Here is a 17039-nt window from a genome sequence, read left to right on the forward strand (position 1 = left end):
TTGCCTGGTGGTGCAGTTTGGTGGAGGCTGACGTGAATCCTGCGCCTGATTTGGCTGCATACTGGAGTCTGACAGCCTGACAGCTCAACTGAGAAGCTCTGCTGTAAGGCTGGCTGCTAACAATGAGCGAAAGGTTTGTTCCTCCTTTCCCCTCATTTGTCTGTTGGCGACACACCAGGCAGCCCGATAATTCTGCTGGCTTTCACCATCAAAGTCCTCCAGAGTTAGAAAATTACATTACACTTGTCAATAAAGAGTTCTCTGCAACAATTAACTATATTTTCTATGGAACGGCATTAAAAGTGCTGCAATGTGCCTTCACGGGAGGCAGACCTAATCAGCGAATTAAGCAATGAAAACAAAAGCGAACAGCAACAAAGCAGCAATTAAAACATTTATCTCAAGTCTGTGAAGTTTAACCCTTGTCACATTAATACACATGCTGAGTGCTGGAACAAGCAACCATAAATGAGTGCACACATTGCTAATGAGAGGAAAAACTCAAGATTTTTCACAATGAAAGATGTTAGTCCTATGTAGATTTGGGAGAATTGCTGCAGGTTACATCACTTTTACTAATGGACCCAGGAGGAGACATGTGGAGAATGTGATGAGAATGTCTTTAATGGGTCATATTTGCATTTCGAGATAGGGGGAAAAAACACTGAATAGCATACTTATCTTTGCAGACGCTCTCAGAGAGGAGACGCTAAGTCAGTTTGTGTTTTAAGAGAAACAAACACTTTTTACAAATTATCATACTCTTCCTCCCGTCCCTTTCGCCTCTAGCACTTAGGAGTGATTCTCCCTGTGGGTAGACAAGAGCTGACGTTTCTAAAACATTTTAATAATCTTCCAAAGCTCTGCTGTTTTTCTTAAAAATACATTGGCGCCTGACTTAAACCTTGAAGCTACAGGGAAGTCTTTGGGGCAGTGTGGAGGCTTTGCGATAAGTTCTCAATTTTATATTGTAAAATACTTTGTAGAACAACCATTTTGTTGTGATTATCATCCTTTCCTTTGTTACAAATTCTGTTATAAATGCTCCTTTCGAATGGTTGGTAATAAGTGAGAACACCTCTACAAAGGTCAGAAGGTAACTTGATTATGAAATGCTAAAGATGAGCCACTGGGAATATTTTTCGGACATTCGATAAAGTTATGAAGAAGAATTTTTTATTTTTATAACTAAATTTCACTGTGAATGCTATGTTCATATGAACTTTTCTCATGAACACACATGAACACTTTGAAGGCAATACCAAACTAGGAAGTTACATTACTTCCTCGTTTGGTATTGCTGACCCTACAGTGGTTTGTTGCTTGAACATAAACTTACATCTCTACTGAGCTTTTGTTAAAAGGACTCAGGAAGGATGCTTGGGACGACATTCTCTTAGACTGGGTTGGTAATCTTATCTGATATGAACTGTAATCAAACTGAAGCGTGAAAGCATTTGAAGTAAATCTGTTTCAGTAAAACAATCGTTTCCTCATATGATTGAAAGTTTGGGGCCCATCCCAACTGTCATTGGGCAAGAGGCGGGGGACACCCTAGACAGGCCACCAGAGCATCACAGGGCTAACACAGGAGGACAGCATTGGATTGTGCCACCCTATCCAGGTCATTGTATGTCCAAAAAAACAAAGCTGAAACAAAGGCTACTAAACTGGGTAAGATTTCTTGAAGATGTTTAACCCAAGTAGCTCCAGTTCTAAAATCAGAATCAGAAATTCCAAGTGGGGAAACTAGGTGAGCAGCAAGAGGCTGAATACATGGACTGGGAGGACAATTTAGGCTTTTATTAGGAACATGTTTGGTGGTGACCACCAGAATCTCCTCAGTTCTGGAACAACCACAACAAATAAATTGGAGGAATTCGTTTGCCCAGTGAATGAGGAACCCATTAATAGCCAGGGACTCCAGACTCAAGGTGTTGACAGGATGGCTTCCTTTACTCCTCTTTCAAACCATCTCCAGCTGAAATCAGGATGTCCTCAAAAAATGTGTCTTGTCTTTCAAGTATAGGTGGACTGTTGAATGTGGACTCGGAGAGATGGCGATCCTGTATTGAGCCATGCACTTGTGAAGGGGTACTTTTGTTTTTACCAAACATGCAAGTCTGTGCACTGGGCTTTTAGTACAGTGTAGTTTGTGCAATTGAGTAAACAATTGGGAAAAATTTCCTCCCTCCAACTTGTGCTTTTTGATCATCAATTTGAGGAGCTGCTTGAAGTCTTCCTTTGTCTTGTCAGTGGAGCTTTTACCAGATACTGAGTCAGCAAAGGTTGGACCTCCAAAACATGCGTTTTGCATTTAATTAAATATCTGATATTTAAAATTTCAAAGGCGGTGAGGAATGAAAAAGAGTGACGCTACATTTCCTTTGAATTAAGGTCTTCTCACTTATTATGATTTATGAGATCATAAGCAATTAACCAATTTACTGTTCATGTTCCAGTAGTGCCACCCTGCAGGCAGGAGAGTAAGACGGCGATACCGGGGAACAGGACTTTATTGGTAGAACTTGTGTCGCTGCGCACCACAGAGCTGCAGCTGTGCGGAGGTGAGATGAGGGGAGTCAGCGAATGAATGTGACAACACACACACGAACACACAAAGAAAAGCCACTGATGGATGAAATGAGAGAAGGAGTTGGGAGTGTCACTGCATGGCTTAAAGACGGAGGAGGGCACCGGCAATGAATGTCCTCCTTCACTTATTTCAGTACACTTCTGATTCCTTCTGCTACCACCTCCTCTTCTTCTTCTTCGGGTTTCTTTCTTCTTCCCTCCCACCACTCTGATAGAAATAGATTCCTTCTATTCATGTTACTTGAAATGTCTTGGGGACACCTTTTACCCTCCTGTTTCTTTAAAACTAAATCTCATTTTGGCAGTCTCTTGTCCCAAGCTGGATAACCTCAACACTGCAGGATATTGCTGGATATCTATCTAAATTATTTAGTTATAATCCCATATATAGTTACCACCATCTGTTTCCCTCAGCTTTATAGAACCCTTCAGCATATTTTAAGTCATTGTTTTGGTTTTATAGCCATTTGTTTATGCCAAAGAAAAGCTCTTGCCAGCACCAAGCAGCAGATGGGTGAATTTAGAGACTTGCAGTTGAACAGAGTGGAGCATTTTGCAGCCACGGAAACTGATAGTTGTCCCAGCAGGGTCAAAACGGAGCCGCTCGAGAGTAAATATTGAATTGGATTCTTCAGAGGGCCGGAAACATGACCCCAAATAAAACACGTATGTACATTTCTCCAGATCTGCTGGATATGCAGTTTGTTGCAAAAAAAGGCAAGCATCGGTGGATTTGATGTCTGTTTTCTCTGGTAAACACAACAATCACATTGTTAAAAATTTGTTATTAGAGATTTCAACTTACATACTTATTTACGTGGATGCTAAATATAAATATTTTGATGTATGTGTGTAATGCTTCACTAATAAAAATCTTCTTTTGAATTTTTAAACCATGGATATTTACAATTATTTAAAGAGAGTTGTTTAAAACTGGAGGAAATGGCTCCAGACGTTATGTTGACTAGTTTAATTTTATAAGCGCTAGCTAGCAAAGTCAGATAGAACAAGTTAGAAGTTAGAAAGTTAGAAAATTCAACTGTTTGCACTGCACAGAATACCACGTTCCTACAGCTTATGTCTAGTATTCACGTACATGAACTACACAGGATGCTGCTATTTGTCTATATTTGAGTTATTACTGTAATTTAAAGATGGACTGATAGAAAACGCATGCCCTTATTTGCTGTGCCATATACTGTATAAGTAGGTTACCTTAAAAGAAGGATATTTAATTTTGTGGGGAGCACTGTGTTGTTTCCCTTTTTGATCAGGGTTCAGAGCTTATACACAACAATCTCGCCACAGTGGAATGCATTTAGTAGCTGTTGTCGAGCCATGAGCACATCAAATACTCATCCGTGGAGAGAGTCTGCATAATTGTCCATGCTGAGTCAGCACGGATGAAGACTCCTCGAACTGTTCATAAGAAATGCAACGTGAACATCTCTAAATCATTGGCAATTAAGCACTAAAAAGAGACAGAACATTCCTAACCAAAGAACATGCTGAATACAGCTGAGTGAAGCTCCCACAGATGGTCACAATCATAATCTGCAGTTTGACATCTCACTCCCCATAAACACACACACAGGGTGTTTTTGCTAATAGCTGATGCCTACAGTTTCTAGGTTCCTGCTGCTTCAGAGAGTGACAGTGAATAGTGACCTCAGCAGAATGTGGCTGATTCTTGGACCGATAACAAGTCATCTGATATGATGACAGGGCCATTTGATGAATGGGTCTGTTTTTAGGGAGGCAGACATTCACTGGGGAGCTGGCCTTGGGCAAATACAAAATCCCACAGGTCACAAAGGCAGATGGATGGACTGCAGTTCTCTGTCACTTTTATCGCTTAAATACTTGTCCCCGGATTAATAAATCTAGATTCATGACTGGCAACCCTGGGCTACCGCCACCTTTACTTAACCTTGACTTAATCAGAATCTCTTCATGATTCCCCTTCAGCTAAACAAATGACACAAAACAACAGCGATTTATCCCCCATTACTTTGCTTTCATACGGGTTTCTTCAAGACCACCGGTTAAAGCAGAATAGGAACGGTTTTCATAGAGAGCATCGCACGCCTTCACACCAAATTGATTTTATTCAGGGGTTTATGTTCTCAGTGCAAACCACCAGCTCATTGAAAAGTAATAAATTCTGATAAGACAGAGAGGTTCGCATATGAAGCAGGGAGCCAGGTCTGTATTCAAATCCACTTTTCTCCCAACAACTTATTCTCTGTCTGGCTGCGGACTGCGGGATATGAATTTCCAGGACTCTGACAAAATATCCACACCTTGAATATCCTCCCTTCAGCCTCAGCTAGTTAAATAATCACCCAGTCCGCAGTCTTGGGGATCTGATCGATGAAACGCTTCCGAAGTTTCTTTCTGCCTCAGTTTTTTAAAAATGTTAAAGAAAACTTCGTGGACGCAGCGTGCGGTAAAGTGATGATAAGTGCAAAATGAAACAAAGCAAGCGGGGACGTGGGAGGAGGAAGGTCCTGAGTACTCTCCACAACCATTGTTAGAAATGGTAATGGCGATGACAATGATAATGATGAACACTGGTCAGGAGAAGCAGTGGAAGTGCGATACTGTTAAAGGAAACCGCGGCTCTGACGTTCCAAAGCAAAGGATTCAACATTCACACCGGATTTGTGCCAAGCCTGATCGGATGAAAAGGTTGATTTCTGACGTGATTTGACAACGCGTTGCAGAAGCCACTTCTTTTCAAGGTCCTGCTCCTTACAAAGTGATTTTGTGGCCTTTGTACAACAGAACCATTTACACAGAGGTCATGGTGAAAGGCTGAGTATATGAATTATATTAAGACTTCAATATTGGAGACTGTGCCATCTCCAACCAACAGTCACATGTTATAAAAGACACCAACATACGCCGACCAATCAGGCACAACATTATGACCAACTTCTTGATATTGTGTAGGTCTCCCTTGTGCCTCCAAAACAGTTGCCTCCGTGGTTCATCTCACGGATACTTGATCAGTTTAGGATCTAAAGAATTTGAATGCCAAGTCAACACCTTGTGCTGTCCTTTATGTTTTTTTTGTTTGTTTGTTTTTTTTGATGGTCGATGTTATTTACTTCTCCTGTGAGTTTTTTTTAATGTCGTGGCTGATCTGTGTGTTTTCCTGATCTGAAATTGTACTTATTTTCTGTGAAATGCATTCAGCACTGATGTTCTCTATATACGGTTTAATGTGGTTTAAGCTTTCAGGCTGTAAGAATTTTGTTTAATTAAAGTCAGAAAAAGGGTCAGGGTCAGAGACGATGGGAAATGACAGTTAAAATGGTGTCTACACCTAAATGCTTCAAGCTCGACACCTTTTGCCTCTCCACTTCAAGCCACTTCATGATGGAGCTAAAACCTTTTCGTGCCTGACAAGGCATAATCTAGACACAATACAAGTTGTTAGGTGGATGACCAAGTCTTTGACCGATACAAATTATGATGCAGAGAAAAATATATTAAGCACGGTGAAGGATTGCAGCAAAATTGCATTTTTTATTTTTTTTTTCTGATTGTCTCTTGTTGTTTATGGATTCCACGTGCAGAGGGACATAGTCATGCCTGAGCCAACATAATTTACCTTCTTCATCTGAATGTGGGTCTGTTTCGGTCAATAATATAAATATCTACCCTTTTGAGGCTGTTGTCTTTCCAAGCAATCAATACAGCTGAGAAACCACAATGCCTATTGATGCCCTTCCTCCCCGTCCCCCTCCTCCTCCCCGTCCTCCTTGATCAATCTTTGTGTTCAAACGTCAATTTCAAAAATTGGATGTCTCTGAGCCGATTAACAACGCGTGTGTGAAAACCTTCCGATCCATCGGGCTTGTTAGTGATTTCTCTTTGTCAATCTGTCACGTAAAAAGGCTGCCCTTATTCACAGCATCAGTGCAAGGGAGTAAAGTAATTACAGCTGGGGAGGACAGGCCGTGAGATTTTACCGAGCCATTTCAACAGTGAAGCTCTGGAAGCTATTCATTAAAACGTCCCCAGAGGAAACTAACAGCTCACATACGCCGAGGGACTCGGTGACAGTAGGGAATAGGGGATCAGTCGCACTTGTTGCAGGGGAGATTATCTTCCTTTAAGATAATTTCTCCTACACAGCTATTCAATGAGCAATAATCTTGACTGATCTTATTTTTTTTTTCTAGATCTTACACAAGAATAGACTTTTAGGATATTTCTTAAGCCTACCGTGTGAATAAAATTGGAGCTGAAGAAGAGGCAGCAGCGGCGGCAGCAGCAGGAGCATCCCCCTGTGCAGCTTCCTCACATCTCCACAGATAAACCAGTCTCTTCCCCCTCTCCCTTTCTCTCATGAGAAAACATCAAATGCTGGAAAAGCTTTTTTTAAAAAAAGGAGGAAAGCAACCTGTGGGATTTGGTATCTCTTAAAACTTATCAGCAGCACCGCCCCAGAGGACGAGCGTTCCCTTTTAACAGCGAGCCCCTGTGGTGGTCTGATCACACCAACTGTTTAAGTCACTAAACTCGGTGAATAAGCCTCATTTTCCCCCAACACTGGAGAAACAGGTCGCAGATCGAAATCAACTTGTAGCTGCGTCCTTGACATCCATCTTTTACACTGTTTTTAGTCATGGAAAAAGTGAGGCCTCCTACAATGTGCGAGGCAAAATAAAAATCCAACAACCCACATTGTTTTTAACACCCAAGTTGCATCTTCTCCAATGTGAGGATTTGCAAATTTCCTGGATTTTGCACACTTGAAAGCATCTTCATCAACTTTAGCAAATATGAATTTGGATTTTATGACATTTAGATGGTGCATATTCCCAAATTAAAATGCTAATAAAAATTGACCATGTGTTATAGCTTTATGAGAAGCGTCCTTTCATAGTTTTGATAGTTTAGAATCTTCAAAACACATTACAGATTTTTATTTCTACTTTTTCCCTGATTCATAATTGAGCATTGACAGCCTGTATGTCAGCAGTATGCCCCGCACTGTAAGTCCACACTCTAACAGCTGTGTAGCACAAACAAAAGGGGGTCACTTTCTACGAAACAATGCACTCAACACCCCTCTCTGGCAGCGGCAAGCGCAAAAAGCTGCTCACCTTCTCCACCTGTCCCACAGGAGCCCAGCAGCAGCAGCAGCAGCGATGCGATCAGCGCAGTAATCCCAGCGAGTCTTTTACTCCTCAGAGGCATGTTGAAGTGACAGGATACTGCAGAGTATAATCCCGACTGTCGGAGCGGAGACAGTCCGTCCTTCCTCTTCCTCCTCCTCCTCCTCTTCTACTACTACTCTCCTCTCCTGTTCGCGTCCCTCCAGCCCCGCTCCGGTGCGCCGCGCTGCGCTGCAGTAAAGTAGAACCTCGCCGGTACGCGGTGGGGAGGAGGAGGATGCTCTCACACCGCCTGCCCTCTGTCAACTGATGGAGGGGGAAAAGAGTAGAGCGAGGTTAAAAAAAGAGAGAAAAAACAGAAAGGGAAAGGAGGGAGGGCTTTTAGGAGACCGTGGCATGTCCAAATCCGGCAAAAGCACCTCCCTCAGTGAGATCCTGGAGATGCTCAGAGTTCCTGGAGGGAGTAAGTTTCACTACGACAGTGAGAAGTTTAACTCTTAAGGCAACTATCATTCAAAAGCAACAATAATAATAATAACCATAATAATAATCATAATGACGAATGTATAGGAGTCACTGGATGGCCCCTTCTGAGCTCTAGACAACTAATAGCTATTGTGCCATATTTGGTGTGTTTTTTTGTTTTTGTTTTTTTGTTTTGCGGTTTTTTTCATCAGGTGGAGCTCAGTTGTACCTGATAAGACAGTTTAGTAATGTATCAACACAAGAAATGAAATTGAGAAATAAGATGATCACCTGAAAAAAAAATATCTATAATACAGAGAATAATAACGCTGTCCCCTGATTCACTGAAAATTACATTTTATGTTGGTGTGAGCAATAGTTCTCAAGTTTCCAACTCAGTGACATGCAGGACCATGACTGGCCTCAAACTAGTCTTGACATTACAAAGTCATGCTCGTGCCTACACGTCTGGACCAAAGATTTAAAGCGAGCACAGTGAAACTTTCTCCGCCTTCAGCAGATGAATGTGCTTTCCACCCAAAGGCCTTCTGATGTCAACGTCTGCACATGCATCACTCTGCACGCAGAGGTCAAACATCTGAGGGAATTTACACTGCATGAATCACGTTTTTGAGAGGAGAGGCTTTAAATTTGTCACTCTGTCGCTGTTTCCGAGGCAGGTGTGTATGTTGAGGACACTGCAGAGTAACTATGTGTACAAAATATTTAAATACCAAAGAAAACCATTTAGAAAAAAGTTGCAATCTTTTAATGTTAAAAACGTAAGTGTGTTTCTTCTTCTCCAATTAAAAATCTATTCAAAGCATGCAAGTGACACATATTCTGAATGTTCTCCTAAAAACTGACCAATACTGACATATCTTTTACGCATTAATCAGAAAGAGCAACATTCAGAAAAAAAAGCCTAATGTGGAACATCCTAAATGGATACGGTGTTAACAATAACCACATCAAATTCAGAACATTGAATATTGAAAAATGGAATATTAATGTGTATGGAAATGTACTGAAGTGACACCGAGCTTCCTCAGTTTTTGCAAATATTCAAGAATCAAGAATCAAGAATCAAGAATCTTTATTGTCAATATTGACATTTATTTTGACATTTGTCCAAAATCTTTCTGAAAAAAACCTTAAAAAGATACGCTTGCATCTAATTGCTTTCACAAAAAAATATATTTAGAGTAATTTCTAGGTGTGCAACAAGACATGAAGGTTTTTTTCATCATTCACTTTGAGAAAAAAGTCGAAATTTCAAGAAAAAAGTCAAAATTTCAAGAAAAAAGTTGAAATACAATTTTAAGAAAAAAGTTAAAATTTCGAGAAAAAAGTGGAAAAAACAAAGTAGACCTTTAATATGGCACTACCGTATGCGCATGGTACCCGTGATACTCCGCAGAAGTGCATGAGGAAAAGAAAAAACATCTATCTCCTCTAATTTTTTTTTGTCATGTGTGGCCCTAATATACTTCCACATGTTTCAAACATCCATCACAAGTGTTTATCAAGACGCATAATTAAGACATGTTAGTGCAATGTTAAAAGCCCGCGAAAAAATTAGAACTTTCCTCCCAAAATCTCTGTACTGAAAATTTCATTGAATACATAAAAGTCTCAATTAGGAACCCCTCCAAAGGTCATGGTCACCCACAAAAAAAATAGATATAACCCCAAATAACACTCTTTACAGACTTGCTATTCGTCCTTGGGTTTTCTGTGGAAGCTTAAAATATTATCCCGGAAACATTTTGGCCTTGTGAGGAAATTCACAATGAATCGAGAAGAGAAAGCTGATTGAATGACACCAAAGGTTGGTGGCTAGATTTGACCCTAAAACCATCATGGCTGTCATGCTCTTGAGCCACATAAATCTCCCTTTTCTTTTTTTTCTTTTTTTTACAACGAAAATACTGCCACCTCACCTCACCTCACCTCGCTGCGCTGTCAAACTCGCAGAGCTTGAATATTTAGTCAGACCTCAGAATAATGAATATTTCATTCGGACAAGCTTCATTAGTCATTTTGATGCACTGGAGAATGGTGAAATGCCAATTGTCCCAAACTGCCAACACATTTGATACTCTCAAAACAAGATGTCCATCACTCAGCTCTAGATATGTCAGTCGTCCTCGAACAAAAAGTCCAAAAAGTCAAAGGTACCACAGCCGACCTTCAAACCAGTTGAAGAACAGCAGCGGAGCTTCTCCCGTTTCCCGTGAAGGTCACCAGCGGGAGCGGAAGTAGTTTAGCCTTCCTAGTGTTCACCCACCCGACCCCTGATCTTTGCTCTCGATGTCACGCTGTTTATTGTCAAGGTCAAGAGTTGCTCTTGCTCCCTGAGGAGGACGCAACAACAGCAAAAAAAGATAGATTGTTCCACCCTGTGTGACACGCTTGTTCGTTACACATGGAGGAATCAAAAGATCACGTCCCCAGTGACAAGAAACAGAAATTAAGATGAGAGGGGATGTCTTATATTCTGCAGAGTTCAACCAAATCTACAGTCCCTGAAAGTCACTGATTTCCAAACAGCATCTTGACAGGAAATGTACACGTACCTATCTGGATTTAACGTGTGATCCATTCAAACGATCAATAGTAGGCATACTAAATTATGTATTCTATAGATAATATGTTTAGAAGCTCCTCTCACTGTCAACCATGCATGCTGTCCATATTCTGTAAATATCATGTAAGCTATCAAAAATATGTCTATATTTTAACCCTTCACGTTCTCTACATAACACAACTGTACATAATTCACCGACTGTGTAGCCACTGCAGGAGAGAGCAACACTCAGCTCTATAGCTGTCACCTCTGTACTTACTGTACCTGCACTTTCTGTAAATACCTTCTTTGCACTTCGGGTGAGATGCTAACTGCATTTCACCGACTCTTGTACTCTAATAATAAAGCGGAACCAAATTTTATCTCCATGATAAATCCTCCAAAGCGAATTGTTTGCACCAATAAGTGTGTATGTGTGTGTTTTTAATGAAATTCTTATACGACGGAAGAACTCCTGTTTACTAGACTAATGTAGTACTGGGCGGTTGCAGATGTGGAAGAATTATAGAATTATGGAAGAATTATATCTGTAATCAACCGCGCTAATATGTGCTGCCTCCAACAAACTGCAGCTGAAATTATCCACACCAAACTTCAACTATGAACATCTGAGCAGCATCTTATAAGAGGCTCCCGTTACAGGAGATTGCACCGATCAGTTATGAAACACATCTGACACATGCAGATAACAAGATAACAGCTTAAAGTCCTCTAACCAACAATTTAAGAGTCCAGACTTTTTCTTCTTTGCCACAGTAGTGAAAGCATATCTCCGTATACTTCTGCTGCAAAGTTGGACATTTTGACATGGTTGTTATCATTCTGTGGGGGTTGACTCACTTTTGGAGCCGGTTTCAAGGGTCCGTTCGAGGAACTATAGTCTTCTGCACCTCTGCGCCGGCTTCATTCTCCAGCCCTGGAGTTCAGCTTGTTCTCACTGACAATATCTGTAAAAGTGTAGCCTTTCTCAACTTTCCCCTGTGGTGAATCCATCCAGCATATTATGCTGCCTCTAGCAAAGGCCTCGGATATGCAGGGCAATGGAAAAGTAATACAACTGTAACTGAACTACTAGAGCCCGTGGGATGCCTTAAATAATAAACCTGGAAGGAATTGGAGTGTGTCTTGTCCAATCTGGAAGTCTATCTCACACTAATGCTATTTATTTATCTTCCTGCTGAGGGTCATTTGTCACCAGTTAAACCAATAACAGCTTGCCAAAACTTTTATCAGTTCAATATCGCATCAGTCGATATCGCCAGCATCATTGTTCACCCCCGCTCCACCACCAGCTGAACAGTTCATGGCGTAAATACTGTTTATAAGGACTCTACTTGATTCCTTAGTGTCCCTTCTAAAGAGGCTTTTAGGCGATGTACAAGTGCTATGTTACTTTTCCCAGAGAGCACCTAAGTGTAGACTATAGCACTGTACAGAAGATGAAGCTGAACGGGTGACTCACAACATCACATTTGTGCTGGAAAATGGTAGTTTGACATTGTTTTGAACAAACAAACTTTAAAGGCAGCATTATGGACAACCAAACTCTTTAAAATGACACATATCCCGGTAATGACGGGGGAGGTTACATTCTGAAGCATTAGGGACTTTTAGTCTCACCTCACCTAAGAAACACGCATAATGTGGGCAAAGTAAAGAGATTTGTATATGATTTGCATATGCACGATTATACAGGTGCAAAGAGGCTTATTTTGGCATAAATCCACTCTGCATGGCTCCTTTTCCTGCTCTGCTGCAAATGAACACTAACAAGACTTCAGTGCTGAGCCAGAATGAGCTGCACGCCGCCTAGTTCATTTCCCCTCTGATGCAGTGTACTGCCAACACTGATGAAGCTGCTGTGTGATTACATTCAACAAAGCATGCAGGGTAAGGAATGATAGCTGGCAGCATAAATGAGAGGAGGCACCTGTTCGTATGCTGTGAAGGAGGGGCAGCGAAGAACAGTGACTCTGAAGCGATGCACGAGATGAGGAACTGCGGCGAGTAACAGCAGGTAATATCAACCGAGAGGGGGGAACGCAGCGTGGGAGTGACAGTGGTTTACACACACACACACACACACACACATACACGGAGCAACTGTTACCTCTCGGTGCCCGACCGACTGGTAGCACACAGAGGAATCAGTGGAGTATGTAATGGCAAGGCCTGCTGTCTCCTCAAATAGAAAAAGAGCAAGTTGTGGCCATCCCCAGAAGGAGTGTGCTATAAATAAGAAAGCCGGCTAATAGCCACAGTTTTTATTGTTGTAGAAACAAGTTTATAGCATCCATCATATCACATTCCACTTTCTCTCCGTAGTAACAAGCTGTTACATATAACGTAATAATACAGGACAAACCCTCTGCTCTAGAAGGTTTATGGCAAATTAAACAGTTTTCTCAACTGCTCTGTGGAATAAAAATCATTCAATTCACTGGACATTATGACCACCTAATATTATGTAGCTCTCCCTTGTGCCTCCAAAACAGAATGGAGATGGACCTTCTGAGGGTGTCCTGTTGTGTATGGTAGCAGGATGTTGTTAGTGAGGTTTTTTGGGTTTTATGGGTTGAGGGGAGGGGTTTCCATGGATCATCCCACAGATACTTGATCAGTTTGGGATCCAGTGAAGATGAAAGCCAGGTCAACACCTTGTGCTGTTCTTAATATATATATATATATATATATATATATATATATATATATATATATATATATATATATATATATATATATATATTTTTTTTTTTTTTTTTTTTTTTGTTGTTCCTAATCTGTTTTTGTGTGTGTCAGGCTGCATCTTGCTGGGGATGGCTACTGCCATCAAGGAGTGTCATTGCTATGGGGTTGGGGGGCCTGGTCTGGTCTAGGTGGGTGGCACATACCTAGTACATGAATTCCAGGTCCAAAAGGTTCCCATCAGAACATTGCATTATCACAAAACGGCCAATGTTATTTCCAGTTTAATACATTAGAGTCATGTTGGACTAGATTGACCAGACTGTGAGGAGTGTAAAAAACTTTCTTCCATCCTTTTATAAGTAAATGTTAGCATCTAATAACCATGTGAACACCTGAGTCAAACACCAGGCGGTGTGAACGTAGCAAATATAGCTAGCTATAAAAAACAATTGTTTGAAAAGAACAAAGCCAGAATAGATCAGAGAAGCACCATAGAAAATGTGGGTCAATCTTTGTCAACTTCTTCTATTGAACAAATTCAGTGTGGTCTATAAAGTTGAACATTTTATTCTGTTGTGTTTCAGGCACGTTCGAATCTCCACAGTGGGCAGAATCACTTTGCACATGTCAAAACAGATATAGTCCGATATATTTTATTATATTTTTTTTTTAATTTTATTTTATTCACCATTCACAGTTTTATCTTAAAACCATTTGTGGTTAGTTTTAGGGAACAAAAGCGATTTGAACTTTTCCTGTACACAGCTGTCATGAACTTACAGTACTTTTGTTATTATTCTTGTCTCAAATAAACCACATATAACCAAGTTCCTACTCAGTGTGTGGTGCATCATTGGCACCTACAGTCAAAGTCATATTTATATTCTACTAAACTGAAGGGCAAATATGTTGTGAAGGAAAGTGGTTGCATATCGGACAATGTTTTCTATCAAAATAATGAGGACATGTTGTCAGTTAATGAATCTGGTCAGGGCAATGTTCATTAACAACATATTTGATTAGTCACCCATCAAAATATATTCAAACTTGCAGTCCAGTGTTTCCTCATGGTGATTGCAACATTATTAATCTTTTGTTATGATTACCTGTTTATGATTAAAGTCAGAAAAAGGTTGGGGTTTAGGATCTGCACGGCTTTTAAGCCACTCCACTGCAGCACTCACTGACAGATCAAGTAGAGTCCAGCATGCAGGCTTGAAGCACTGAATGTTCTCCGCAGTAAGTGCACTCAGCTACAGTAAGCTACTGTTAGTCCAAGAACTTGAAACAAACTTGTCAGGAGGGAGTTAGACAGCAACAACATCTATTGATCACACATCCTGAATGACGTAAACTTCACAGCATAAATGTAAAAGGCGGAATTATTGTGGATAAAATGCCTGTGACCAACAAGTTGAATAACTGAAAAAGAAATCTCAGCTTTTCTACCTGTGTGTGTATGTCCTTCAAACTATAAAACTTTAAAACAGAAACTCAAAGTTAGCTAACAATTAAAAGTATTGTGTCTTTGTTCTCTCTGCCTTCCTCCCTTCCTTACAAAACGCTTATGGGGTAGAAAAAAATCTTCTGAAAATGCAAAGTGAACCCCACTCTCTAGGACATTGTGTCAACGATGGTAACATACTGTTGTCATCACCGACGTCCCCGCCTGCAAAAGGAAAATTGGAAATTGGATTGATGCTATTTGCTGTCTTGATTATTTGTTGCCGTATCTGAGAGATCACATGAAATTGCCTTACAATCGCGCAGAATGTGAAACCATTTTGCACTGGAGGTGCGAGAAAAGTAATTTCTTGCTGATTGTAAAAATGCATTGTTTACTCTCAGACATGTCTTTTGAATATTACCATGACAATAACACCCTTTCTGCTTTGAATGCAAACATGTTTTATTGTCGTTCTACCTATTGTTACCTCTAGGCTGTATCATAATGAACGAGTTGTGCATAAATTTGATTTTTAAATGCACCTTTCATTAAAAGAGAGGGAATTCCAAGAAGACCTGGGATGAAAAAAAAATAAAAACTAGTGCAATTAAAATTAAAGACAGCAAACCTAAAACTTTTAGGCTGTTTTAAAAGAGTCAATTGTCTGCATGCTTGGCTTGTTTGCTTCTCTCCCTGCAGGCTGAGTATAGAGCGTACCCCTAGAGACAGGAGGAAGCAGGCTGCAGCTAGATCTAAAGGTGCAGAGACAGTAAGTAAAGCGGGATTCATGTGAAACTCGTTTGTACAGGTTTCTGTCCTGCAGATTGGCGTTTGAGTTACGTTAAAACTCTCGGAACCAGAGCTGCTCTAAAGGGAGAATCAAACCTCAACGAAGGCAAAGAAGAAGAGGCTTCCTGGATTAGTAATGAGCTCCAATGATTACCTCAAGAAGAGGAACAGTTAATATTATGAAACTCAATGCTACTACCGACCGCAAGACCATTTTCTCTTCCTGCTGTCAAACGTTAAATGAATCCTTGTTTCACAAGTGTGTAGTCTAGTTTCATTTATCTCGTTTAGCAAAGAGAATGAATCAAGATGCTGACAATTCATCATATGTCAAAGTGGTAACTTGCTTTTTCAAAGAGGTTAGAGATCAGGACGGAGAGAGAGTGATGACCAGGAAACTTGTAAAGAATAGTAAACAAACTAAATGAAAAGAAGAAATAAAGATAAGCTACAGATAGAAGCTACAGAAAATGAATGAATGAATGAATATTTGCAGCTCCCAAAATGAGGGCAGCAATAGTGAGTCAAAGCAATACTACTGTAAACCAATGATACTATGATGCGCTCTGAGAAGAACTACTGATAAAGTCTAGTGATACTAGTGACCCTTTTATTGGTGTGAAGAGATATTTAATACATTGTTCATGTACAATTCTGAATAGTTCAGCTGTTTAACCTCCTGCAGAAACTTGTTTATCTCCAACTTAACACTCTATGTATCTTAACACTCCCCACCACATTATCCCCCCTCCACCAAACTTCACGCTTGGCACAGTGCAGTCAGACAAGTACTGTAATCCTGGCAACTGCCAAACCTAGATTCATCCATTAGATTGCCAGATAGAGAAGCACAATTAGAGTCTAGTGGTGGCGTACTTTACACCACTGCATCCTTTGCATTGCACTCAGTGACATATGGTTTGGATGCAGCTGCTCAGCCATGGAAACACATTCCATGAAAGTCTCTAGGCACTGTTCTTGAGCTGATCTGAAAACTACATGAAGTTTTGGAGCATCCGCTGACCCCACTCTGTCATTTTATGTGGCCTGACACTTCGTGGCGGAGTTGCTGTTGTTCCCAATCACTTCGACTGTGTTATAATACCACTGATAGTTGACTGTGGAATATTTAGTAGAAAGGAAATTTCACGACCGGACTTGTTGCACATGTGGCATCCTATCACAGTACCATGCTGGAATTCATTGAGCTCCTGTGAGCGACCCATTCATTTACAAATGTTTGTAGAAGCAAGTCTGCACGCCTAGGTGCTTGTTTTCATACACCTGTGGCTATGGAAATGATTGGAACACCTGAATTCAGTTATTTGGATTG

At 40.6% G+C, this 17039-nt stretch overlaps 1 protein-coding gene across 1 annotated transcript in view; it reads right to left on the reverse strand.

Annotated features, from left to right (window-relative positions):
• The window catches only part of LOC125009992 (contactin-associated protein-like 4), a 93582-nt gene extending 85555 nt beyond the window's left edge, over positions 1–8027 (reverse strand). Inside the window, exon 1 of the mRNA XM_047588327.1 lies at positions 7716–8027. Coding sequence (XP_047444283.1) covers positions 7716–7809 — 94 coding nt within the window. The 5' untranslated portion in view covers positions 7810–8027. The remainder of the gene's footprint in view (positions 1–7715) is intronic.
• Positions 8028–17039: the final 9012 nt, after the last annotated feature.

The sequence above is a fragment of the Mugil cephalus genome, chromosome 6, assembly GCF_022458985.1.
Source record: "Mugil cephalus isolate CIBA_MC_2020 chromosome 6, CIBA_Mcephalus_1.1, whole genome shotgun sequence".
NCBI classification, from domain to species: Eukaryota; Metazoa; Chordata; class Actinopteri; order Mugiliformes; family Mugilidae; genus Mugil; species Mugil cephalus.